General features: G+C 51.2%; 1 protein-coding gene across 6 annotated transcripts in view; it reads right to left on the reverse strand.

Moving 5' to 3' along the window:
* Positions 1-301: 301 nt before the first annotated feature.
* Positions 302-23,706, reverse strand: part of DOT1L (DOT1 like histone lysine methyltransferase) — a 72,910-nt gene continuing 49,505 nt past the window's right edge. The window contains exons 13-29 of one of the 6 annotated variants that reach the window (XM_040086884.2): positions 23,344-23,427; positions 22,140-22,374; positions 21,508-21,621; positions 20,231-20,322; positions 17,436-17,537; positions 16,755-16,892; positions 15,709-15,834; positions 14,350-14,831; positions 13,994-14,117; positions 13,151-13,297; positions 11,818-11,944; positions 9,909-10,498; positions 9,099-9,304; positions 7,708-7,772; positions 5,825-6,781; positions 4,021-4,633; positions 302-502 (exon numbers count right to left, since the gene is read on the reverse strand). In XM_040086884.2, the coding sequence (XP_039942818.1) occupies positions 4,056-4,633; positions 5,825-6,781; positions 7,708-7,772; positions 9,099-9,304; positions 9,909-10,498; positions 11,818-11,944; positions 13,151-13,297; positions 13,994-14,117; positions 14,350-14,831; positions 15,709-15,834; positions 16,755-16,892; positions 17,436-17,537; positions 20,231-20,322; positions 21,508-21,621; positions 22,140-22,374; positions 23,344-23,427 (4,167 nt within the window). In that variant the 3' untranslated portion in view covers positions 302-502; positions 4,021-4,055. Of the gene's footprint in view, positions 4,634-4,884; positions 6,782-7,707; positions 7,773-9,098; positions 9,305-9,908; positions 10,499-11,817; positions 11,945-13,150; positions 13,298-13,993; positions 14,118-14,349; positions 14,832-15,708; positions 15,835-16,754; positions 16,893-17,435; positions 17,538-20,230; positions 20,323-21,507; positions 21,622-22,139; positions 22,375-23,343; positions 23,428-23,706 lie in introns of all 6 variants that reach the window. The other 5 variants (XM_040086886.2, XM_040086885.2, XM_040086887.2 and 2 more) reach the window with 5 other exon arrangements.

Below are 23,706 nucleotides of genomic sequence, written 5' to 3' on the forward strand. Positions count from 1 at the left end.
ATTCAAACCAGAGGCACAGTTCTGACGGACAAAATAGCACCGAGGAGGCTCTTTCACGTCTCTGCTGGTGTGCCAGTCCTTTAGTATTCAGAGAATTTAATCATAATAACTTGTATTTATGAGTCTAGGTGGAATAAAATAAGTCAAAATTGGTTTCACTTTAAAAAAAAAAAAAAAAGATAAATACTTTATCTAAACTATCAACAATACAAACTGGAGCTTTAAGCATTTCTTTTGCCTTTGTTTTTTTTTTTTTTTTTTCCATTTTTTCCTTTTTTTTTTTTTTTTTTTTTTTTTAAACTCAGATTCACAGTAAATGTTTGCTCTGTTGTTTAGGTCTTTTTTTTTTTTTTTTTTTTAAATGGTTTTTATTTTGTCCAGTAGTAAGAGAGTAGAAACCCCTGCACAGGCCAGGTGAGCACCTTTCAGTGGAAGCCGAGTGAAGTTGGTCCACGTTGTCCTTGCATAGGTCACATTGGGTTGAGGTAGAAATCCTAGTTACCTGCACAACAGGAGGAGAGGAAGAGACTCATCTAAATAAAAGGCAAAAATCTGCTGTGTTGTTAGATGTGTCAATCATTCCTACATTGCTCCAAGACCTCCTCAGGTGAAGCAAATCTTGACCCAGTCCCAAGGAGGGAAGGATGGATGTGCCAAGGGACACCTGGCCCCTCCAAATGCTGCAGTTTTTCAAGCTGCGACTGTGTTGAACTCTGTCCTATGGGATTGACATCAAGTGAGGGGAAAAAAGAGTAAAAAAAAATGGTATTTCCCCCCCCCTCAGTGCTTCACCTTTTTATAGCACAAGTTAATCTGATTTGAGTTTTGTTGTTGTTATTATTCTGGGGGAGGGACATTATGAATCACAGAAAGGTTTGGGCTGGAAGGGACCTCAAAGCCCATCCAGTGCCACCCCTGCCATGGCAGGGACACCTCCCACTGTCCCTCCAAGCCCTGCCCAGCCTGGCCTTGGGCACTGCCAGGGATCCAGGGGCAGCCACAGCTGCTCTGGGCACCCTGTGCCAGGGCCTCAACACCCTCACAGCCAACAATTCCTGCCCAATCTCCCATCCAGCCCTGCCCTCTGGCACTGGGAGCCATTCCCTGTGTCCTGTCCCTCCAGCCCTTGTCCCCAGCCCCTCTGCAGCTCTCCTGGAGCCCCTTCAGGCCCTGCCAGGGGCTCGGAGCTCTCCCTGGAGCCTTCTCCTCTCCAGCTGAGCACCCCCAGCTCTCCCAGCCTGGCTCCACAGAGGAGAAGCAAAGGTTATTTCAGCTCCCAGTTCCTGGTTCCAGCCCTGGCTCCTCAAGCACTGAACACGTCTGTCCTCACTGAAATCAAGGACACTGCTCAAATACCTGACCTGGCTTCAAGTGCCAGGGCTTGGGAACACAACCACCTCTGGTACCATCAGTTCTGCTCCCGTGCTCCACACCCCAGCTACTCTCTCCACGTCCCTTTTGTGCTTTGTCTCTATTTGCAGCGGTTTGCAGCGGCAGGGACTGTCACACCTGATGGATCCCAACCCAGCCTGGCCTCGGTAATTCCAGCAGGGACCCCCGTGCACAGGCCCCACGCTGACCCTCCTCACCATCCCCATCTTCCTTCATCCTCATCCTCTCTCTCTCTCTCTCTGGGGTTTTCCCAAACCCCTCTGCTGGCACACAAAGCCGTCCCTGCAGGGAAGGACCTGGCGATACTTACGCGCCTCCCAAAAGCCTAACCAGGGGTTTGTGGTGTCTGAGGAGGGATTTGATGAGGAAGACACTACACACAACGCACAGAGGCTCTCTCAGGTAATGTTGTAATCGAGTTTTATAAGCAGCAAAGTGTGTTCAACCACGTTTGTAGCTTTGGTCCCAGTGGACAGCGACAACACGACAGAGCTAGGAGGAAAGCACGGAGCCAGCGCCGGGGCCGGGCGCGCTGGGTGCGCTTGGCAAGCACGAGTTGGTACAGCAGGATTGCCACAGAGTGTTTGCATGAACCACAGTACCCAGCTCTGTGGTGGTACAGTTTATTCTGGAGTAGCTCTAGAGACAGTTCAGTCAACACCTGCTTGGGGAGAAACGCACACAGCCTCCAGAACCCTCCTCTCCTACGGCCTCTGCGGAGAGCGGAGCCCCGCTTCCCCCTGCGCGTTCCCTGTGCTCCCAGGGCTTGTGAGCAAAAATAAAACATCTGCTGAGACCGCTCCTGCCTGCCCTGGCAGCAAGGCCAGCACAGGGAGGTGACAGCGGAGTCCCAGCCCTCCTCTGCTACCCGTGGTTGTGTTTCCAGTGATGCAGGGACACTGCACTGCAGGCCCAGGGAATTCGCTCTCCAAGCAAAGCTGAAGTTTATAACTCAGAGATTTTTAACTTGATGACTATTTAGAGCAGCTGTTGTTGACGGGCAGTTTTTAGTGACCACCACGTTGTCACACAGAGTTACAAAGAGGCACCTTTGGACACCTCAGTGCTAGGGACAAGGACAGGTTTGGGATAAACAGGCTGTGCAGGAGGGGAGGGGGATCACATGGGCAACACCCACTTTCAAAAGTGTATAAAACCACATTAAAATAGACATTTCCTCCTAGAAATTTACTACCTCCAGAAAGAACACTCTTTCTATGAAGAGATCTCAGCCTGAACATAACCCTGAGCCAGAGCAGAGTTACCCCTGCGAGCACTTTTTGTCGAGAAATCCTGACTCCCAGAACAGAGAGCACCAACACTTTCCATCCTCTGCCACCAGCTGATTTGCTCCCCGCATTTTAGAGATTTCTCTCCCCACTTTAGAGATTTCTCTCATCATTTTAGAGATTTCTCTTGCCATTTTAGAGGTTTCTCTCCCCATTTTAGAGGTTTCTCTCATCATTTTAGAGATTTCTCTCGCCATTTCAGAGGTTTCTCTCCCCATTTTAGAGATTTCTCTTGCCATTTTAGAGATTTCTCTCATCATTTTAGAGATTTCTCTTGCCATTTTAGAGGTTTCTCTTGCCATTTTAGAGGTTTCTCTCCCCATTTTAGAGATTTCTCTAGCCATTTTAGAGATTTCTCTCGCCATTTTAGAGATTTCTCTCGCCATTTTAGAGGTTTCTCTCATCATTTTAGAGATTTCTCTCCCCATTTTAGAGGTTTCTCTCATCATTTTAGAGATTTCTCTCATCATTTTAGAGATTTCTCTTGCCATTTTAGAGATTTCTCTCATCATTTTAGAGATTTCTCTCGCCATTTTAGAGGTTTCTCTCCCCACTTTAGAGGTTTCTCTCCCCATTTTAGAGATTTCTCTCCCCATTTTAGAGATTTCTCTCCCCATTTTAGAGATTTCTCTCATTATTTTAGAGATTTCTCTTGCCATTTTAGAGATTTCTCTTGCCATTTTAGAGATTTCTCTAGCCATTTTAGAGGTTTCTCTCCCCACTTTAGAGGTTTCTCTCATCATTTTAGAGATTTCTCTCGCCATTTTAGAGATTTCTCTTGCCATTTTAGAGATTTCTCTCATTATTTTAGAGATTTCTCTTGCCATTTTAGAGATTTCTCTTGCCATTTTAGAGGTTTCTCTCCCCACTTTAGAGGTTTCTCTCCCCACTTTAGAGATTTCTCTCGCCATTTTAGAGGTTTCTCTCCCCATTTTAGAGGTTTCTCTTGCCATTTTAGAGGTTTCTCTCCCCATTTTAGAGGTTTCTCTCCCCATTTTAGAGGTTTCTCTCCCCACTTTAGAGGTTTCTCTCCCCACTTTAGAGATTTCTCTTGCCATTTTAGAGGTTTCTCTCCCCACTTTAGAGATTTCTCTCCCCATTTTAGACATTTCTCTCATCATTTTAGAGATTTCTCTTGCCATTTTAGAGATTTCTCTCATCATTTTAGAGATTTCTCTCCCCACTTTAGAGGTTTCTCTCCCCCACTTTAGGGGTCCTTTTCCCCCTTCCAGAGGTTTCTGCTCCACGGAGCCCGGCCCCGACCTCTCTCTCTGCAAAGGAAGAAGCGTCAGTGAGCGTCTCGCCCGCAAACTCCTCCGGGTTTTGTGTCTGGCCTTACCTTACAAAACAAGAACCGTTAGCTAAGCAAGCTCTTTAGCGTGGCTTAACCCCCGAAAGGTGCGAAGCGTAAGGAGGCTGCATGCCAAGGGTCACCCACATAGCGGCCGTGCCAGCGGCGTTGGGCTGCGGGAGCACGCGGGGCAGGGGCGGGTGGTGCACGGTAAAGGAGGGCCGGGAGGGTTTGTGCTGGAGAGAAGCCAGTTTAATAGACAAAGAAGAGTTAGGCTGCACAGGAGCGGAGGAGGAGGAGGAGGAGGAGGGCAGGAAGGTGTCGCCGGGGGGGATGGAGGGCAGGGTCTGCAGGAGAGAGGGCTCGGAGGTGGAAGCGAGCAGAGGAGGAGGAGGAGGAGGAGGCAAGGACACGTTAGGAGGGGGAGGAGGGGGGTGGAAGACAGATTGCACTGGCGCTCTGTTGAGGTGCTGAGCGGGTCTAGTCTCACTAGAGGTTACTAAATTAGAGGAAGAGGGTGGGAAGGATGAGGATGAGGTGCTGGCAACAGCCTGCAGAGGGTTTAAGCTTAGCACGGTGCTGCTAGAGACAGCACTGCTGCTGAAACTGGCTCCGAATTGATGAGGAGAGGAGGCAGAAGGCACCGCATGGTTAAAAATACCTGCAAACAGGAGAGAAAAACTCAGCTTCAACAGACGGGCTTTGTACAGTCTCAAAGTGACAAGAGCAACGAAACAAAAAAGAAAACAAACAAACAAACAAACAAAAAAAAAAAGCAAACAAAAAAAACCCAAACAAACAAAAGCAAAATTATAATAGTTACAGCCCCATACAAAAATATGCAGCGTGAGAAGGCAGCAAGCAATGAAGAGATAATGGTGCAGGCCAGGAGGTACAAAAGGTTCCACTTACCTTTCCTACTGCCAACCTCTAAATGCCACGAGGACAAATGGTCAGACCCAAGAACTGTCAGCTCTATACCACACGGGCAGAGTTTTGATGAGATTAGAAGTGGTCTTTAGAGTTGGTTATCTGAAGGCTCAAAGTGCTGCTCTTCCCTCCCCACCCTCCTGCTCCCCCACTTACAGGGCAGCAGAGGGGAGTTGTAATTCCAGCAAATCTACGTGCTGAGAGATGTGAGAGTTAGGATTTCCCGACATGGTGCCTGAATGGTTATGGACAGGTAAGAAAAACTGCCCTGGACACCTAGAAATGGCAGGTTCAGCCTATCTTCTAGTCCTGCCAGCTTGTCCCTGGCGTGGGCCACAGAAGCCAAGCCTGTGCAGAATCCCAGAAGCGCAAGGTGCATATGGCATTGCCCTTCCTGGCCAAGGAATGCTCTTCGTGTCCATTCAAGGGCCAGAACGCTACAGAACTCCCAACACCAGCTCTCCTCTGATGTTCTGCTCCTCCTGGATCATGCTAAAATCCATTCAAGGCCTAATCTCAACCTTTACTCAAGTTGTCAAGTGAGAGATCCTTAACATGGTACCAGGACAAGTCACATCTGTTACCTGCAGGCAGACCTAAGTTGGTTCCAACACAGCAACATCTGAACAAGCAAACATTATCAATCACAAAGTCTGGGTGTATTGGTTCATTAAGGTGGTACAACAAGCTCATCTAGCAGACAAAGCTCATGAGATTTCACTGTGGGGAACGGAAATCATCCTAACAATTCCGAGAGAGAGAGAGAGAGAGAGGGAGAGAGGGAGAGAGGGAGGGAGGAGACCGGTTATGTGGGACAGATCTGCTTCGCATCCTGTAGAAATGAAAGGGTTTCACCCCTGGAGGGGCAGTGTCAGACTTTCCTTTAGGCCCTGTCTTATACCAGAGAAAGAGTTCTGCCTACCTCCAACTGTTCCACCTGTAACCCCAGGAGAGAAGTTCCCCATAGTGTGAGAATTAGTCAGTCTGGTTGCAGCTGATGACACGTGGACCAGACTGGCAGCAGCTGGCATTGAATTAAATAAGGACTGCAATACTGAGGAGTTTGTCACCGAGTTGAGGTTTGCTTGCAAGGCCATGGGCCCCAGGGGGAACTGCGATCCAGTGGTCAGAGTGTTGAGGAAAGGATGGTGCGTCGGGACGGACGGCGCCGCGCTCCCCGCCGAGGAGACGGCAGTAGCAAGGCTTTTACCGTTCAGAAGGCCACCAGAGGAAACAGCAGCAGAAATGAAAAGGTTGTGGCCGTTTTTAAACTCCACCTCTCGGTCCCTTCCCTTGGCAACCTTTCCGTTGTGCTGCACGGGGTTTTTCTCGGCCGACGCCGCCGCTCGGCCGCTCAGCTCGCTGAGCTCTTTGCCCTTCGCTGCCGGCCGGCTCAGCTCCTCTCCCTTGGTGCCCAGACCTTCCAGCTGCCTCTTGTTCAGGAAAAGGTTCGTGTCCGACGCGCCCAGGTCCTTGCCTCGCTGCGAGGGGAAGCCCAGCGAGCAGCTGGGGGCCGGCCCGTCGGCGGCTTTGTGCGGGAGAGCGGCGCCGTCCAGGAAGCCGTGCAGGCCCAGCTCCGAGGACAGGCCCCCGTTGTAGGTGAAGCCGTTGGGGGGGTTCGTGCCGGGGCTCAAATCCGAGGGCACGGCCGGGCCCTTCCTGGGGTGTCCCGGCACCTTGGTGTCCACGGGCAGCCCGTCCTCGGAGGGCGGCCTGAAGGCGAACAGGGAGCTCTGGCTCAGGGCTGACACCGCCTGCAAGGGGCTGTCGGTGGTTTTGGTCAGGTTGACGTCAGATATCGGTGAAAAAGTCGATTTCCACTTGCTGCTGTTCATGTTCTCGTTGCTTTGTGCTTGTTTCCTCCCCGATAAGCTGCCACCTGGTTGTGGAGGGGGGGGGGAAGGTTTATAGATGTCAATAAGCAGCGTTCAGTGAAATGCCCCTCGAGAACGGGGTTTTACAGAATCACAGAGACCTCAAGGCTGGAAAAGACCTTTAAGATCATCGAGTCCAATCATCAACCAGCACCACCACCACTACGGTTATCACTAAACCTCATCCTCAAGTGCCACATCCATTGGTTTTTTGAACACTTACAGGGATGGTGACTCCACCACTGCCCTGGGCGGCCCCTTCCAATGCCTGACAATGCTTTTAGTGAAGAAATTCTCACAAATATCCAATCTAAACCTCCCCTGGCACAGCTTGAGGCCATTTCTCCCTGTCCTGTCCCTGTTTCCTGGGAGCAGAGCCTGATCCCCCCTGGCTGCCCCCTCCTGTCAGGGAGCTGTAGAGAGTGAGGACCCCTGAGCCTCCTTTTCTCCAGGCTGAGCCCCTTCCCCAGCTCCCTCAGCCCCTCCTGGGGCTCCAGACCCTTCTCTGGGAAGCACTCACATTTTTTTATCCTTCACCCCCCACCTTTTATCAGCCTGTAATTCTATTTCCGAACCAAAGGCAGAAATATTTGTGAAGTCACCTAAAAGTCCTTAAAATTCAGTTTAACGCTCTGGAAAAGTCTGAGAACACTGATCTGATTTTTTTCCCCCCTATCTTTGTACTTTACATCCCTCTTCAAACCCTGAGTCGGTGAAAAAAACCAAGATCTTCGGTGACCTGTGACTACAGAAAGAAGTGACCCAAAATCTGTAATTAGCAGCCACCTGGCTTCATGATGATTAGGAACTGCACATTGTGCAGCAGCAGAGAGAAACTTCCCACTGACCGACAGCTTTGCCCATCCCCAGGCCCAGCCACTCCCACAAACAATTCCCAATCCCACAAACAATTCCCATTCCTCACACGTACCATTTTCAACAGTCTTCTGTGGAGATTTGCTTTCCAATGATATTGTTGCAATTTTCCTCTCAATTCTAGTGGGAAAATAGAAAGGTTATAGCACCTGCTGTTGCATATTTACCCTCACAATCCTCATGATCAGCTCTCAGCAGATCAGAGAGTATAAAAACCAACTCAGCCCCACAGTTTCGTGTCACTAAAGGAATTTATAAGCACCAAAAATCCCACCACAAACTTTAGACAGGAGCTATTACAGAATTACTGCTCTTTGACAGGCTTAGTGCACGTTCAGAGAACTTTGCTGTTTTTCTTTCAAAACAAGAAGTAGAACCACATTTCTATAGTTGGGGTTTTTTCATAGAACCATAGGATGGGTTGGGAAGGACCTTAAATCACATTTCATTCCACCCCTGCCATGGCAGGGACACCTTCCACTGTCCCTCCCAGCCCTGTCCAGCCTGGCCTTGGGCACTGCCAGGGATCCAGGGGCAGCCACAGCTGCTCTGGGCACCCTGTGCCAGGGCCTCAACACCCTCACAAGGGGAAATTCCTTCCCAATCTCCCATCTAATCCTACCCTTGGACAGCTTTTGAGCATCTTAAACATGAAAAATATTGCACCCCACAGGCAGGCAAAGGGTGGCAAATTATCCATTTCCAGAGTAACACATCAACAGCTTGGGGCAGGAATGGAGGAATTTTAAAGAAAATTTCAAACTGGGAGTGAGCAGGAGGCAGACCCTTAGTTAGAGATCACACACAACCTCAGCACTCCTACAAAGCAACACAGTAAGAAAATCCCAGAATATCCTGAGTGGGAAAGGACCCACAGGATCATCAGTCCAGCCCCTGTCCCTGCACAGACACCCCAACAATCCCACACTGAGCACCCCTGAGAGTGCTGTCCAAACGCTCCTGCAGCTCTGGCAGCCTCGGGGCTGGCACCATTCCCTGGGGAGCCTGGGCAGTGCCCAGCACCCTCGGGGGGAAGAACCTTTCCCTGAGCTCCATCCCAAGGCCTGGCACAGCTCCAGCCCTCGCTGGGCTCCTGTCCCTGTCCCAGAGCAGAGCTCAGCCCCTGCCCCTCCGCCTCCCCTCGGGAGGAGCTGCAGCCCCCGAGGAGCCTCCCCTCAGCCTCCTCCAGCTCTCAGTCATGTCTCCAGCAGTTATCTCCAGGGCCAGACCCTGCCAGCCTTGCAAACACAGCAGCAGCAGCAGGTTCCCACATTCCACTGCCTGAATACCTCCCCTGTCCACAGCCTCAGCCACATAAGAGGTTTGGGATAATGGGGTGGGCTTCAAGCAAGGGGAACAAAGAGGCTTAAACACACCCCTCCTGCTGAGAGCGGTGTTATCAGCCCTGAGAGAAACCTCAGGCTGAAACTGTGCCTGTGCATTCACCTGCTGCTATTGTGCTCATCCTCAGAGCCCTGCTCGTCATCCGATGTCAGGGGGGAGTAATGGACACCGTTGCTCTGAACGAGGGGCTTCTCCTTTTTCAGCACTGGGGGCTGGTCATTGTCCTGGTAAGGAACAGGAGAGTTCTTCAGGGAGTTTTCAGGAGAGGAAATGGCTGTTATCTCTAAGGGCTGGTTAATGTTATTGACCTGGGTGAGAAGGAAAGAAAGCAGTTACAGATGAGAGTAACCCCGGAAAGGCATCTAGTTAAGGATTTTCATGCAGGTTTAACTTGCTCTGGGACATCCAAGAGCTGCTTGTTTAGCACTGCTGCTGCTACCTTCCACCTCCTGCATTAGAACCTGGGGTGGAAGCTCATTTTCTGCCCTTGATTTCATGTTTGAAATGAGAAATGACAACCTGGGATAAACTTTTTCTTCTCAAACTCCACTGCAGGATCACATGCACACAACTCTCTAGCTGGCTTCATTAGCAAGAACGCCATATGCTTCTGGCACTCCTCTGCTGTTTAGTCAATCTTAGCTTAAACTATTTTCAAAATATTGAATCTACAGCCTCAAGAATCAACTTCACTGCAGCAACAAGCTCTTTGTCACGAGGGAAGAGACTATTTTGAACTTTTAATGCTCCGACAGCAAAGAGCTCTTTGAAGACGTTCTGCTTATAACACCAACCGCTCACCGACTTCAGTGAAAGCGAGAGGCGGGAGAATCGCCGCGAGGAGCCTCCACCCAGAGCTCCGGCCTGGGAGCTCAGCCCAAATTCCAAGGCTTTTCCCTAAAGGCTCCTTACCATGGAGTTGATATTGAGCGGCGACCCCGAGGGCTGCGTAAAGAGCCCGGCCACCGAGGGCAGGGGTTTGCGTTTCGGGGAGACGGCGCCGTTCCCGCTGGCGTTCCCAGTGCAGGATCTCTTCCGCCGGCCGCGCTTCTTCCCGTCCTGCGCGTGGGCCTGGCCGCCGGCGGGCACGGGGCTGTGCTTGCTGGAAGGGGATTGTTTTACATGTCCTGTATTAGGAGAGATTGTAAAGATGATTCTCCTCTTGGCCTCGTTCTCAGGATCTGAAAACGCTGCATCAGACTGCGGGTCCCCCTTTGTTCCTTCGGCAAAGATCTTCTGAGCCTCTGCACCCTGCAGTCCCCCTGCCAGGCTCTGGGCCGGGCCACTTAAGCGGGGGCTCGAGTGCTGCTGAGCAGGGGAGTTCTGCCCAGAGTTCCTCATCATTAGCAAAGGATGTTGTGGAGTGGAACTCCGAGACCCTACAGAGTTAAAGAGACTCCCAGAGTCGTCCAGAGCTGCCTGATCAACACTATGGTTAAGATGGGCTGGGCTGTTTGTAAGATTTCCATTGACTGCCACGGAGCCAGAAGAGTAAGAAAAACCTGTTGAGAGGGAAAGTATAGATCATTGCTGGGGCTGAGCGAGAGAGAGGTCACTGAATTCAGGGCTGGGAGGGCCAGGAGGGATTCCAGCTCTGCCTGGAGGACAGCCAGTGGCCCTGGACTACGCGAAACACACGGCTGCTTTTCCACGGGGCAGTGAGGACGTGGCTCTGGGTGCTGGGGCTTCCACTGCTCTCTTGGCAGTTCAGCAAAATTCACGTGGTGTATGGAGGTACCCCATAGAACACGTGCTCCTCCCAGTTTTACAAGTTTGAGCTTTGTTCGAACTATTACCCCTTTTGAAGTCAGGGCTCCTCTACTCTCGACTCCTTCCTTTCATCAAGGAAATGGATGGCCAGACTCAGTCCTTCCCTTCCCCAAAAAAGAAGGACTTTGCCACCCCCACAGCCCACCTCCTCCAAATTCAACCAAAGGCTGTGACTTAGGAAGTGACAGGGGACCTTCAAAGACATAGTGGCAGAAAAATGCCACAAGGGAGGAACCTTGGGAAGGGAATTCAGTGTTTGTCGTGGGATATCATCAATGGGTTTAGGGCTCTAGGATGGCCTGGGCTCTCTAAGTGGAAAGGGCAGAAGGGAACAACATGGAAATGGTTTACAACAAGGTTTTTTTAAAATATTTCATTTGTTTTATAGGAAAATGCAGCCAAGAATTTTGCAAAACAGATACTGAAACAACCCAAGCCCTTCAGGGTGGAAAACACTGAGAACAAAAGCACTCTCTGGTGAGAGGTCAGCTGTAGAACCTCATTTTCCTGGCCTACAAAATTCCCAGAGCAGCTAAAGCCCATTATTTCCACGGATGAGTGAGGTCAGAAGCAATGTCTGCACCTAAAGGGATCCCCATCCTCTCCCATCTGAGCTTCTCCCACCCAGGGCCTTGTGCCTTTACAGCTGCTCGTGAGGCACCTCCGTAACCTGCCCCAAAAAATTCATCCTGCTATTTAAAGACCCTGTAAAACAAAACTTTTAGAGCCAGATCACCAGCTCAGGACACAGCTGTGCAACACTCTGAAGGTTTGCCACGCCGTAAACCTGTGGGAATGTCTGGATCCCCCCAGAATTTACAGAAGCAGTTGTTTATTTACAACTAAAGGCACATCAAACCCAACCCTTGGTGCCAGATGCACCCAAGCTGGAGGCACATCAGGGCATCATCCACGAGCTTCTGGTCTCACCCACAGTTACCCAGCACTTCAGTGCCTGCAGGACCTGGCAAGAAGTGCTTGGAAAACTGGGCCAAGTGCATTTGGGAGCTGCCCCAGCACAGGAGCAGCTGTGCACAGGTGAGGCTGTTACCTGAGGTAGCCAAAGCCAGAGGCTTGTTTCCAGCAGCATTGCTTATGCCATTATGAGAACTAGCACCAATCTGCTTTTCAAGTGTCGACGAGTCTCTGCTCTGGTGAACTGGGCTGGGTGTGCTTCTCTGGGGAGAGAGAGAGGCATTTCAGGGAACAGCATCCAGAATTGACAGCTTAAACCAAATTCACACTCATTAGTACATCTGCCACGGAAGGGGCTCTATTTCCTGTACGCCCCAGATTCAGCTTGCTTTGAGAAGAGCATGGATCAGCACGTTATGGGCCAAAAATGTAGTGATTAATTCACTTCAGTAGTGTTTCACACACAGCAGACACCATGCAGAGAGGGAGGCTCGTCAGCACAGGACATTCAGACTCAGGACAGCTCTGCCAGGAGCAGGAATGGCTCAGCTCTCTGCTGCAGCAGGGAGGAGAGTGATGGTTGTATCACGTCCCCAGGCCTGTGCTCACAAAGCTCCCCAAAAAACCCCCAAGGGGATCATGAACGGCATCAGGCCGTGCTCTCTGGGGCATTCTCTGAGGATGTTCTCCTAAACGTGGAAAACACCTGTGAGATGGCAGCCTGAACAAACAGGGAGGTGCCACCCAGGGCTGGCACTGCCCTAAGGAACACCCAGAGCTGGGCAGACTCTGGTTCTGCTAAAGCCAGAAGTCTTCAGCTGGGAAAATGCAACGGATTCAATACTGTGAACCAACTCCAGCTTTTCCAATATGGGATCGAAAGACAAGCCATGGACGGATTCTGAGTCACAGCTCTCAGGAAAAGCAGCAAATGCTTCTCAGTTCTCTGCTGCAGCACTCCTGTGACAAACTGGTGTGAGAAACTGGACCAGGCCTTTTTGAACTCCTCAAAGAGGCAAGGACTTGTCATATCTCAAAAGGAGACGGCCCAGAAGCTCTCTGTGCAGAGCAGTCACCCACACATGAGGCATCACAGCCCCAAGGGTGTGAGGAGAACAGGCAGCTGCGAGGTGCCTGAGACAGAAGCAGGGCTAAGAACAAACTGACACATGCAATTCTCTGCTTCCACTGCCACAAACTCTCGGGGTTTTCACCCAGACACACCCCCCAGCCTAGGCTCTCCTGAGGTATTTACTTCACTCTCCTTCCTGGCTGAGCCCCCCTCCACCCCACAGAGAAGGGAGAGGAGAAAATCGACAGGATCCAAGAGGATGCATCCCCCAGCAGCCTCCCCCGAGGAGCAGACCCCCAGCATCAGCAGCCCAAGGAGGATCCTGGGGCACAGCACCCCATTCCTGCCCCCTGGGATTTTAGGGAGGGATGGAAAGTGTTGACAATCCCTTACTCACCACCTTCTCAACACGGCTAGGTAGGACTACGCTGGCCAGAGGGATACTAACAGGGAGTTTATTGGGCTGCACTGTGCTCAGAGGAATACTGATAGGGAGGCTGGTGATAGTTTCTCCATTACTCACAGAGGTTCTCTCTCTCAAAACCTGGAAAATCAAAAGAGAAAGCAAAGTCCTTACACAGGATACTGCAAAGGTTTTTAAGGTAACAATAATGGGTGTGTCATTCCTCCACTCCTTTTTTTTTCCCAGGATTTACAGGACTGGGAGCAGTGACTGTACATCAGACAGGGCAGGCGTGGAGCAGCTCCTGGGACAGCAGCATGCCACAGCACAGAAAGGTGTCAATTAAAGCACTGCTGGCCCTAAGCATCAGGAAAAGGAAGCCTTAGGCAAGCTCATTTCCCAGTGTTTTGGTTAGAGCTCTGTGAAAAGCACTCAGATGTCAGATTTTGTATCTGGAGGCCCTCCGCAGCAGCCAGCTGCATTTCCATGGCAACCTGCTACTGCAGGGCACCTGCTGCTCTGCAAGCCCCAGTCTGCTCCATGGCTGCACCAATTACATGGACCACAGCTTTGACTCTTTATTTTTATAACTATCAAAGAGCCTCCTTTCCCAGCAGAAGCAGACACGTGCCAGAACAAACAGCAGTCCCACTGCATTACTGGTGCTCAGAGAGGAGCGTCCTCCTCTCCCTCTGACCGGCTCTGATCCACTGCATCACACCCGCTGTATTTTGTGTCATTTCCCAGGCCGAGCTGGCCACAGAAGGCAGCACTGCTGCACTCCCCAGCGTGGCCAGCCTGCCCTTTGCTGCCCCTGAGCAGCAGCAGATCCTTTACCTTCTCTCCTGCACTGGGTAAGGCCGCAGGGGAGGAGGGCCGAGTTTCCTGAGGACTCAGCTTTATGCCATTCGCAATTCCAGGGCTTGGATATGTAAGGCCATTCTCTTTGACATGCTCAGCTCTGGAAGAGAGGTGTACAAAACAGTCAGGACACCAAAGCCAGCGAGAAGGAATTCCTGTACCACACTCAACCACTGCCCCACCTTAATTACCCCATTACCTCTCGCCGCTCGCTTTCCTGAAACGAAACTTTTTAAAACAGCGAAACCTCCACTTTGAAAAGCATCCTTCCACAACCTAACTTACCAGCGCTCTTCACAGCAGCCACCACCCTCCTGCCCCATCCCTCTCACCTCTGTATCTCATTAGCTGCTGCCCTTCCATTGACTCCGTGGTCCTGGTTCAAGTGTCTCCGCAGGGCGATTTTGGCGGGGGAGAACCTGGTGTAATCAGGGAGGGCCAGGCTGCTCGCCTTGTCTGCCTTCTGCCTGCTGCTGTGGCTGGGGGTGCAGGGCACGATGTCTTGGTCCAGGTGCGAGCTGGGGTACTGGGGGGTGTTCTGCTTGGACGAGGGCCGGCCGAAGGCGTGCTGCAGCTCGTAGGGGGTGGCGTGGCCGTTCATGGACAGCTCGGGGCTCATGCCATTAATGTGGGGCATGGGGAACTTGGAGCACTCGAGCTCCAGCTGGAAGCGGCCGTGCTCAGCCTCGGCGTCGCGGCTCAGGTGGCTTTTGCCGTGCAGCTGCACCGACAGGGGCTCCTCCGAGGGCGTGTAGGACTTGAGCTGCAGCAGCTCCTGCTGCCGCTGACTCTTCTCGAGTTCCACGATGCTGATCTGTAGGGGAAGAGGAGAACGAAAAGTAAAGAACGCATTTAACAATTCTATCACCTTACGGAGTTTCGTTTTGAAATTCTTCTAAGTAAAAGCGCTCCTGCTTCTGGGAATAGTGCAGAAGGAGGGACCCAAAGTTTGAGAAAAAAATTCTGCTCTAAGCTTAAGACCAAAAGGTCCAGGTGAGGGGAATGGCTCAGAGACCCTGAGAAAGAACTTTTCAGGTCTTAAAACCAAAAGGAAGATATCTCCAGTGTACAGAGAGTGTGCAGTAACTCAGTACTGCACAGTCACTCCATGCCAAGGCATCCACAAAAGGCTGGAACAGTTCTGGAGCCAATCTCACAGGGAAAAAAAGCTCTTCACACAAAGGAGTTTTATTTCTGTCACTACAAGAAATGTCACTCTGGGGGAAATGATTCCCAGCCTATCCTGGAAGTGTCCAAGGCCAGGCTGGACAGAGCTTGGAGAGTCTGGGATGGTGGAAGGTGTCCCTGCTCATGGGGTGAGCTTTAAGGACTCTTCCAACCCAAACCAATCTGAGATTCTGTGATTCCTGAGCTGAGACATCAGAGTACATATGAAAATCATCAGCCTGTGATTTTTAATTATATGTAATGATAAACTATGATTCCTCCTCCCACAGCATCACCAAGGAATCAGGTCATGGTATCTACTGCCTTTATGAGTTATCTACAACCTTATTTACTAAAATCCTCTAATAGAAAGCTCAGTCTCTGGGGGAAGAAAAAAAGAATAAACAAAAAACGCAGCACCTGATTCATTCTTTCCCATCAGATTTAGTGTAACACCCATAACTGGCTCACTTCCCTAGAGCTACCCCACACTGGTGACTCTGCATTTGTTTCTTGCTCCCTACCTGCAGTTCCAAACAGTGCTTTTGCTTCTCAGAAATCTGATTCTTCAAGGCCTGCTTCTCTTTCAGCAAGTTCTCCAGTGACAGCGTCGACCAATCCAGCTTCAGCTCTTCACATCGAGCCTTCAGCTGCGGGGACACACAGGGACAGGGACATAGAGGTCAAAACACAGCTCTCACCTCTGCACATCACCTGGGGTCCCAGCTGAGAGCAGGAACTTTGCACTGAATGTGCAAGAGCCCCTCAGCCCACTGAAAAGTCCTCCCAGCGTGGTGCTGAGAGTGGCAGGAGACGGCCTGGCTCTTTCTAAAATAGTGTTATCACCCACCCTCACTGCTCCCACATCCAGATATTGCCCTCATCTACCTCCTGAGGGGCTGAGCCTGGAGAAAAGGAGGTTCAGGGGGCCCTTGTGGCTCTGCACAGCTCCTGACAGGAGGGGACAGCCGGGGGGGGTCGGGCTCTGCTCCCAGGGAACAGGGACAGGAGGAGAGGGAACGGCCTCAGCCTGGGCCAGGGGAGGTTTAGACCAGAGATGGGTGAAATTTCCTCACTGAAAGGGTTGTCAGGCATTGGCACAGGCTGCCAGGGCAGTGCTGGAGTCCCCACCCCTGCAAGTGCTCAAACAACAAGTAGGTGTTGACACTTGAGGTCCTGGTGTTTGGTGACCACGGTGCTGGTTGATAGTTGGACTCGATGATGTTACAGGACTTTCCCCACATCACCAGTTCCATGATTCTCTGAGTTACCAGGATGAGCACCACAGGAGCCACGGCCAGAGCAAGCCCTGCACAAACTCCCTGCCCAAATCCAGAGCCAGAGCCATCCAGAGCAGTTTGGGGACACAGCTGAGGCCACAGCCAGTTGCCACCTCAGGCTTTGCTGTGGGGTAAGTCAAAGGTAAAATAAGGACTCCCTGCAGGTTTCCCTCATCATCCCTCTGTTTCAAAGGACCCTGAGCAGCTGGATGATGTTTCAGCCCCAGCTCGTGCCCTGTCCTCGGGCAAAGGGCAGCACCCCCAGTTCCCAGCCCAGGGGCTGGACCCACCAGCTGCAAGCTCTGGTTCCTGAGTTCACTGTTGTCCTTCTCCAGCTGTTTTGTCTGTTCTTTCAGCTGCTGGTTGTGAGCAGAGATCTCCTTCTGAGCCTGGATCAGGTCGTTGTACGTCAGAGCTTTAACTCCCAGCTAAAAGGTGAAGGGTGAGATCAGTCACTAAGGTCCAGCCACCCCCATCCCCAGTGCCTGTCCCATTCCCAAGTGACACTGAGGAGATCTGCAGGACTCCAGCCCTCAGGACCTCCCCAGCACTCTCCAAGGCACTCCGTGGCTGCTGGGGATAACAAGGAAGGACACAAAGGACCTTGGAGCTGCTGTTCCACCCCTTCAACTGTAAAACTGCCATTTAGGCTTTGCTGCCTGTGGAGAGCCCCCACATTTCCTCCTGAGCTTGGCTGGCAGCACAGAGTTTGTTTGAGCAGCAGAGGATGAATCCTTCACCCAGCACCACAGGGCTGTGGTTTGTCCCCTTCCTTGGGCACGGGGCACACAACAATTCCAACACCAAACACCAAACACAACCAGAGGCTGACACAGACTGCAGCTTTCTGAGCCTCATCTGCTGCAAAGCAGAGGCTGAAGACCTCAGACTGCTCTGGTCTTACTCAGCTCGACCAGAGATGTTTGCATGCAGCTGACTCAGGAATATCCATCCCCCCAGCTCAGAGGTACCTCATCGAGCTTCTGCTGAAACAGGCGTTTGATTTCCTCTTTCTGGGCCTGGCAGTGGGTGAATAACTGCTGGGCTGTCCCCAGCAGCTGAGCATTCTTCTCCTGCAACAGGGAACAGCGACACAACACACTTTTAGCACCAGCTGCAGCACGGGCCATCTCAAGAAGTTTGTGGAGCATTTTAGGGGTGAACCTGGATACAGGAGAGCTCGTCCAGCCCTGCCCCAGACTCCTGAGAGCCTGGATTGGTTGGGCTGTGATACTGGTGGAGTTAAGTCAGCTGCAAAGAGCTTTTAAGAAGGTTTTTTTCCTCCTGTATGGTAAAATACAACCAAGGCAGTCTTAAAAACTCATTATTATCCTCCTAGTGCATTGTGAAGCAGCAGCAATAATCGCATCCCACAGAGCAGAAATAGAACTGGAAAAGATTATCTGCATGAAATCTGCTCCCAAACCAGGAACTGGCTCTAAATCCCCAGAGCCCCAGTTCAGTTTCCCTGTCCAATACTCATGGAAGAGATGCACTAAATGAAAATACACTGAGGGGGGAGGCAGGAAGGAAATCCTCAATCAGCCAAACCAGTTTTCCTGCTCGTGCCACCGTTATTTCAGAGCCACTCAGAGCACACCCCCTGCCCAGAACATTCCTGAACAGATCCCTGCCCCCTCAATCCCTGGCCATGCACAGCGAAGGGCAGGATGGCACTGAGCCTCATTTACCCAGCCCCAAATGCAGGATTAGTGCTTTGGGATTATCCTCTTCTCCACCTTGTGCTGCTGAGGCCAAGCAGGGATCGCACAGACTGAGCCATTGCTCCGGGAAAAGTGGGGAACAAGGGCAAAAAGCACCTTGATCCTTTCCAACCTTAACAATTCCATGACTGATCTTCCAAGCAGGGAAGCAGCAGTGCTGGAAATTCCCCACGTGCAGGAACACACAGACCTGGCTTGGGAAAAAAAAAATCCCTGCAATGCTAAAGGGGCTGCTCTGGGGGATGCTGAAAAATCATTTTTTGTTTTCAGCATTTCATTCAGCCTTCCCAGGCACTGCAGGGGCTGACAGCTCCATCTAAGGGCACTCTGGGAAGCAGCAGCTGATTTCAAAAATCGTTATTACAGAGGGATTTTTGTTGTACTTGAAAACCTTGCTGTAAGAGGGAGTTACTGAACAGACCATACCCAGCCCCTCACCCGGCCTCTGTGAGGTTTAATTTACCATGTAACACTCCATAAAAAATATTTTCGGACTGAACTCCTCATTTAACGCTTAAAAGTGTGCAGCAGCTGTTGGACACCACCACCAAGTGATGCCTTTTCCACACTGCTGATTCATTCTCTGTGCAGGGCACAACCCTTGCACACCATCATTTCATTTGTGCAGGAGACAAGATCACTTCATGCTGACTTTCCTGACAAATGCAGGACAAGCAGAAAATTTTGCTGCTTAAGGAAAAAGAGGAAAGTTGTAAGTGCTGATTGACTGTGAAAGCAAATGGAAATAACCACAGAAAAAGAGGTTTTCATGAACACCAGGCCAGCATCAACCACTTCTCAGTAAGGAATGGGGTGGCACGAGCTAATCTCTGTCCTCTGGAGAGCTCCCAGTATGAAAAACACGATAAAAAAAACTCTGTGGCTTCTTTCTGACACTCTCACAAAGATTACAAGGTGAAATAAAGCTTTAATAAGGAATGCCAAAAGCTGGACCTGGACAGAATTTCAGACTGGTTTGGGTTGGAAGGACTTTAAACTTCATCCAGTGCTTCCAGTGCCACCCTGCCATGGCAGGGACACCTCCCACTGCCCCAGGCTGCTCCAAGCCCTGTCCAGCCTGGCCTTGGGCACTGCCAGGGATCCAGGGGCAGCCACAGCTGCTCTGGGCACCCTGTGCCAGGGCCTCAACACCCTCACAGCCAACAATTCCTGCCCAATCTCCCATCCAGCCCTGCCCTCTGGCACTGGGAGCCATTCCCTGTGTCCTGTCCCTCCAGCCCTTGTCCCAGTCCCTCTGCAGCTCTCCTGGAGCCCCTCCAGGCCCTGCCAGGTTTGAACTGGAAGCTCAAGTTAATTGCTGAGCATTATGAGGAAAGGTTCCTCCACAGAAGTAGCAGGAACAGACTCTCATCAGGCTAATTGATCTGGCAATGAAATCATTCATAACTGAGAAAAAGCAAGACAAGAAAGTGCTCAGGCAGGAGATCTCCTCCCTCTGCTGGTGGCTCCACGGCAGGGAAACATCCCATTGCACAGCTCTAGGACTCTCCTTGCCTTTCCACGTTTTCCGTGTTTTGGGACATTCACCCTTTGCTCATCAGCACAATCCAACACATTCTGATTATCAATACCAATACTGTGCTAAATCCCCATAACCAGTGACGACAGTTTGGGTCCATAAAATCCTGGAACTGGTTTGGGTTGGGAGGGACCCTGGATCCCTGGAAATGTCCAAGGTTGGATGGGGCTTGGAGCAGCCTGGGACAGTGGAAGGTGCCATGGCAGGGGTGGCACTGGATGGGCTTTGAGGGCTCCTCCAAGCCAAACCACCCTGGGATTCTGTGATTCTAAGTCAGCATTGTCAGGTGGGGGCACAGAGGGAAGAGGGGAGGTGCAGCTCTCTCGTTGTGCAGATTTCAGCACACAAAATGTGAGTTTGACACAAAACCCCCAGGCAGCTGTTCAGCCTAAGCAGCACGGCTGTAAATGCACACAATTCCCATCTCCAGCACTCTGCCCCCATGGCAGGAACTTCAGAGTCTGGTAATTTTGTTTAGAAATTGTTAAAACGTGAGACCCACCTTTTCCTGCTCCAGCAACTGTTGCAGACTTGCTTTGTACTGAGGAGTTTTCATGTATGCCATGAACTGCATGTACTGGATCTTAAACGAGTCTGCAAAATAAATCAGACGAGGAAATTTCAGCAGGGGGCAAATCCCGTGCCCCTGTTTACTCCTATTTCCTCCCTTGCTTTTGATTTGGACTCTAAGTCAGACCAAGGCATTATGAACATTCTGAAAATCCCTCTCCTGGCACAAAAGGAACTCTCAGATCCATCGTGACAACACATCCAAAGAGGCAGAGGAAGGTGCTGGGGGCTGAGAGTGTGTTTGCACGAGCAAAGAGGAGCTGAGTGCTTTCAGTGCTCTGTAAGCAGAAATAATGAAAGAAATGAGCTGCAGGAGCCCAAACCAGCCCTGAGCTCAGAGCACTCACCCAGCACCAACACAGCACCTCCTCCTCCTCCCTCCTCACACATGAAGAGCTCCACACCCAGTTTACTCTTCCCTCCAAGGAGCACTTGGCTTCTCATCACCCTTTCTCTGCAGCAATGACCCTTCCACCATTAAAGCAACCCCAGGATTAAGCCCAGTCTGGCCCTGCCTGGTGTGCAGAAACCTGCAGGAGGCTCAGCCCAGACCAGGGTCATTGTCCCCATCCACCCTGCCTCAAAACAGTCCTCAAAATCCCTCTTTTTGCCACAAAAATCCCTTTAAATGACTGTTTCTCTCTCTTTCTATTACAAGGAGTGACACAAGAGCAGGAGAGCACAAGGTAAGGACATCACTGTGCCCACAAACACAGCATCATTCTGCCAGATTCCCAGAGCATCCTGGACTGGCTCAGCCCAATGCCAAAAGCCACAAACAGCTGGAGGGGACAGGCAGCAGAAGGTAACAAAAAACCCTCCAGGTTTTCCCTTAGATCCCTCCTTGCACATGAAGTGCATTTTCCAACCACACCTCAGACCCTCAGACAGGACCTCGTTGATTGGCTCGGAGCTCAGCAGAGGAAATGGAGTGGTGCTCCCCAGGATTAGGAGAACGGTTCCATTTCAAATAAAGCTGTTTCTGACTACTCCTGCTAAATCCAGGCTTGCTGCCTGTTGTGCCAAAGGAGAGACGAACCAACTTCAGAGCACAAATGCAGAGTGAAACACCAACTTCAGCAGGAGGAGGGACCTTGTGGTGATGCCAAAGGACGTGGGGGAGGCAGGGGAAGGTGGGGAGGAGATAATCCCCCTCGTGCCCCATGCAAAACCCCAGAGGGGAGGTGGGCAGGCCAAGGGCAGCCTTACCTAGCAGCTTCTGTAGTGCAGGGGGGGTGGGTGTCACCAGGAGCTGGTTGGACGAATGCCGTTGCACTTTCGGAGGTAGTTGGTAATATGGGCTATGAGGTGACTTGTAGGCATCTGGAGAGACACAAACACCACCTCAGGTCAGCACTCAGTGTTTGGGACACAGACAGGAGCTTCAGCACTGAAAACATGGCATTTGTCATGAGATCCAGCAGCTCGGCCCATCAGCACAGGGCTCCAAACACGTCCACGTGCTGCTCCAGCCGCTTGGAAGGTTTGGATCTGTGATCCATCCTGAGAGCAGCACGCAGAGCTCAGCCCCAGCTCCTGGCTCAGGACCCACAGACAGATCCCAGCCCCATCAATACATTAATCACCATCCATCAGCAGTAATCCCACCCCCACACCAGCAATTCATTAATGCCATCCCCATTAACACATTAATCACCACCAGCACATTATTCCCACCCACACCACCATTAACACATCCATCACCATCAATCCCAGCACCAGCACCTCAAGGGCAGCTGTGCTGTGACAGCGAAGTTATGCCTCAAACCCAAACTCAGCCTGGCAATAAAACGAGCACAGCCAGAGCTCCAGAGACTCCTCCAGGCTGTCCCTGCACTCACCCTGAGGAGAGGATGAAGATGTCTGGGAGACAGTCTGGGCATGCAGAAGTTCTAGTGCAGTTTGGTTCTTCTTGGTCTTGCGTTCAGTACTCGCCGTGTTCATTTTCTTGGGGCGCCCTCGTTTCCTCCCTGCCATTTTCCTGCCTTTCTTGCTCAGCTTTTTCTTCCGGGCCTTGGAGGGAGATGGCTTTTTAACAGAATTTGCTGCAGCTTTTTCTTCTTCAGCACCAGAATCCTGGGAGATTTTGAAAAACTTTTTTGGTCATCTCCATATGCAGCATTCCTTTTCACCTAACATTAATAGTGGTGTTTAACTTTGTGAAAGGAAAACTGCTGCATTGTAGTTCAGTAACTTGCCAGGGAAGTGGACTTGCTTGGGATAAGAGCTGCTCCCAAGGGGTTGTGCTCATTTTCTTCTGGATTTATTCATTAAAGGAAAGAAAATGCTGAGGGAGGGGAACTTCAGGTAGGTTTAGATGGGATTTGGGCAGGAATTGTTGGCTGTGAGGGTGTTGAGGCCCTGGCACAGGGTGCCCAGAGCAGCTGTGGCTACCCCTGGATCCCTGGCAGTGCCCAAGGCCAGGCTGGACAGGGCTTGGAGCAGCCTGGGACAGTGGGAGGTGTCCCTGCCATGGCAGGGGTGGCACTGGATGGGCTTTGAGGTCCCTTCCAGCCAAACTGTTCCGTGATCCTGTCAAATCTGTACCTGCTGTCTAACAAAAGCTGATTATTCGTCCTTCCCTGACTACATTCTTCAACTGAACTTCACTCCAAGCTCAGAGTACAATCAGTACTTTATATTTTTGGGCATGAACAGGCACGGCATTTCTCACAGCATTACCCAAGAAACGAAATGAGTCTTTGCAGAGGAGCCTCAGCACACGCTGAGCTCCATTCAGAGAGAGGGCTGTGACTCAGGGACAGCTCTGCAAACTCCTGCTGCATGCAAGCGAGGGTGGACAAGCAACAATTCATCCTCCAACACCATTTTTTTTTCCCCCCGCCCCGCCAGGATTAGAACCGCAACTCCCAAGTGCGGCTTTTATTAACTCGCTCCATCACATTTTTTGGGCACAGCAAGGGCTAGAGCAGAGTTTGTGTGCTGAGAGTAAAACCCAGCAGCTGCCCAGGGAGCCAGGCTTCTCCTGGCGCAGAGCACGAGCCCAGGGAACACGGGCAGTGCCCGCAAACGCGGGGCGCTCACCTTGCTGTCTTGGAGCTTCGTTGGAGTTGTTGTGTTACTCTTGTTTTCTCGTTGTTGACGACGTCTAGCTGCCTCTTGTTCCTCCTGGGGAGAAGGGATGGGAGGTTTCACCGTTTGCTCCCGTGTTTATCACTTTTTCGTGCAGAGCACCTTGTTGCCCAGCTTAATTTTCCATAAGGAGAGGGGAAAAAACCTTCCCTTGGCTCAGCTCACACTCAGGTGAGAACAAATCCTTTTTTCCACCTCCAAAGGGGATTAAATCTCAACCTCTTCCCATATTCTCCCCTCCCAGCCCCACGCTGCTGGGTCAGGTTTCATTTGGATATTACTATTATTATTAATTATTATACATTTCAATAGCTT

The sequence above is a fragment of the Hirundo rustica genome, chromosome 26 (genome assembly GCF_015227805.2).
Source record: "Hirundo rustica isolate bHirRus1 chromosome 26, bHirRus1.pri.v3, whole genome shotgun sequence".
Classification (NCBI taxonomy): domain Eukaryota; kingdom Metazoa; phylum Chordata; class Aves; order Passeriformes; family Hirundinidae; genus Hirundo; species Hirundo rustica.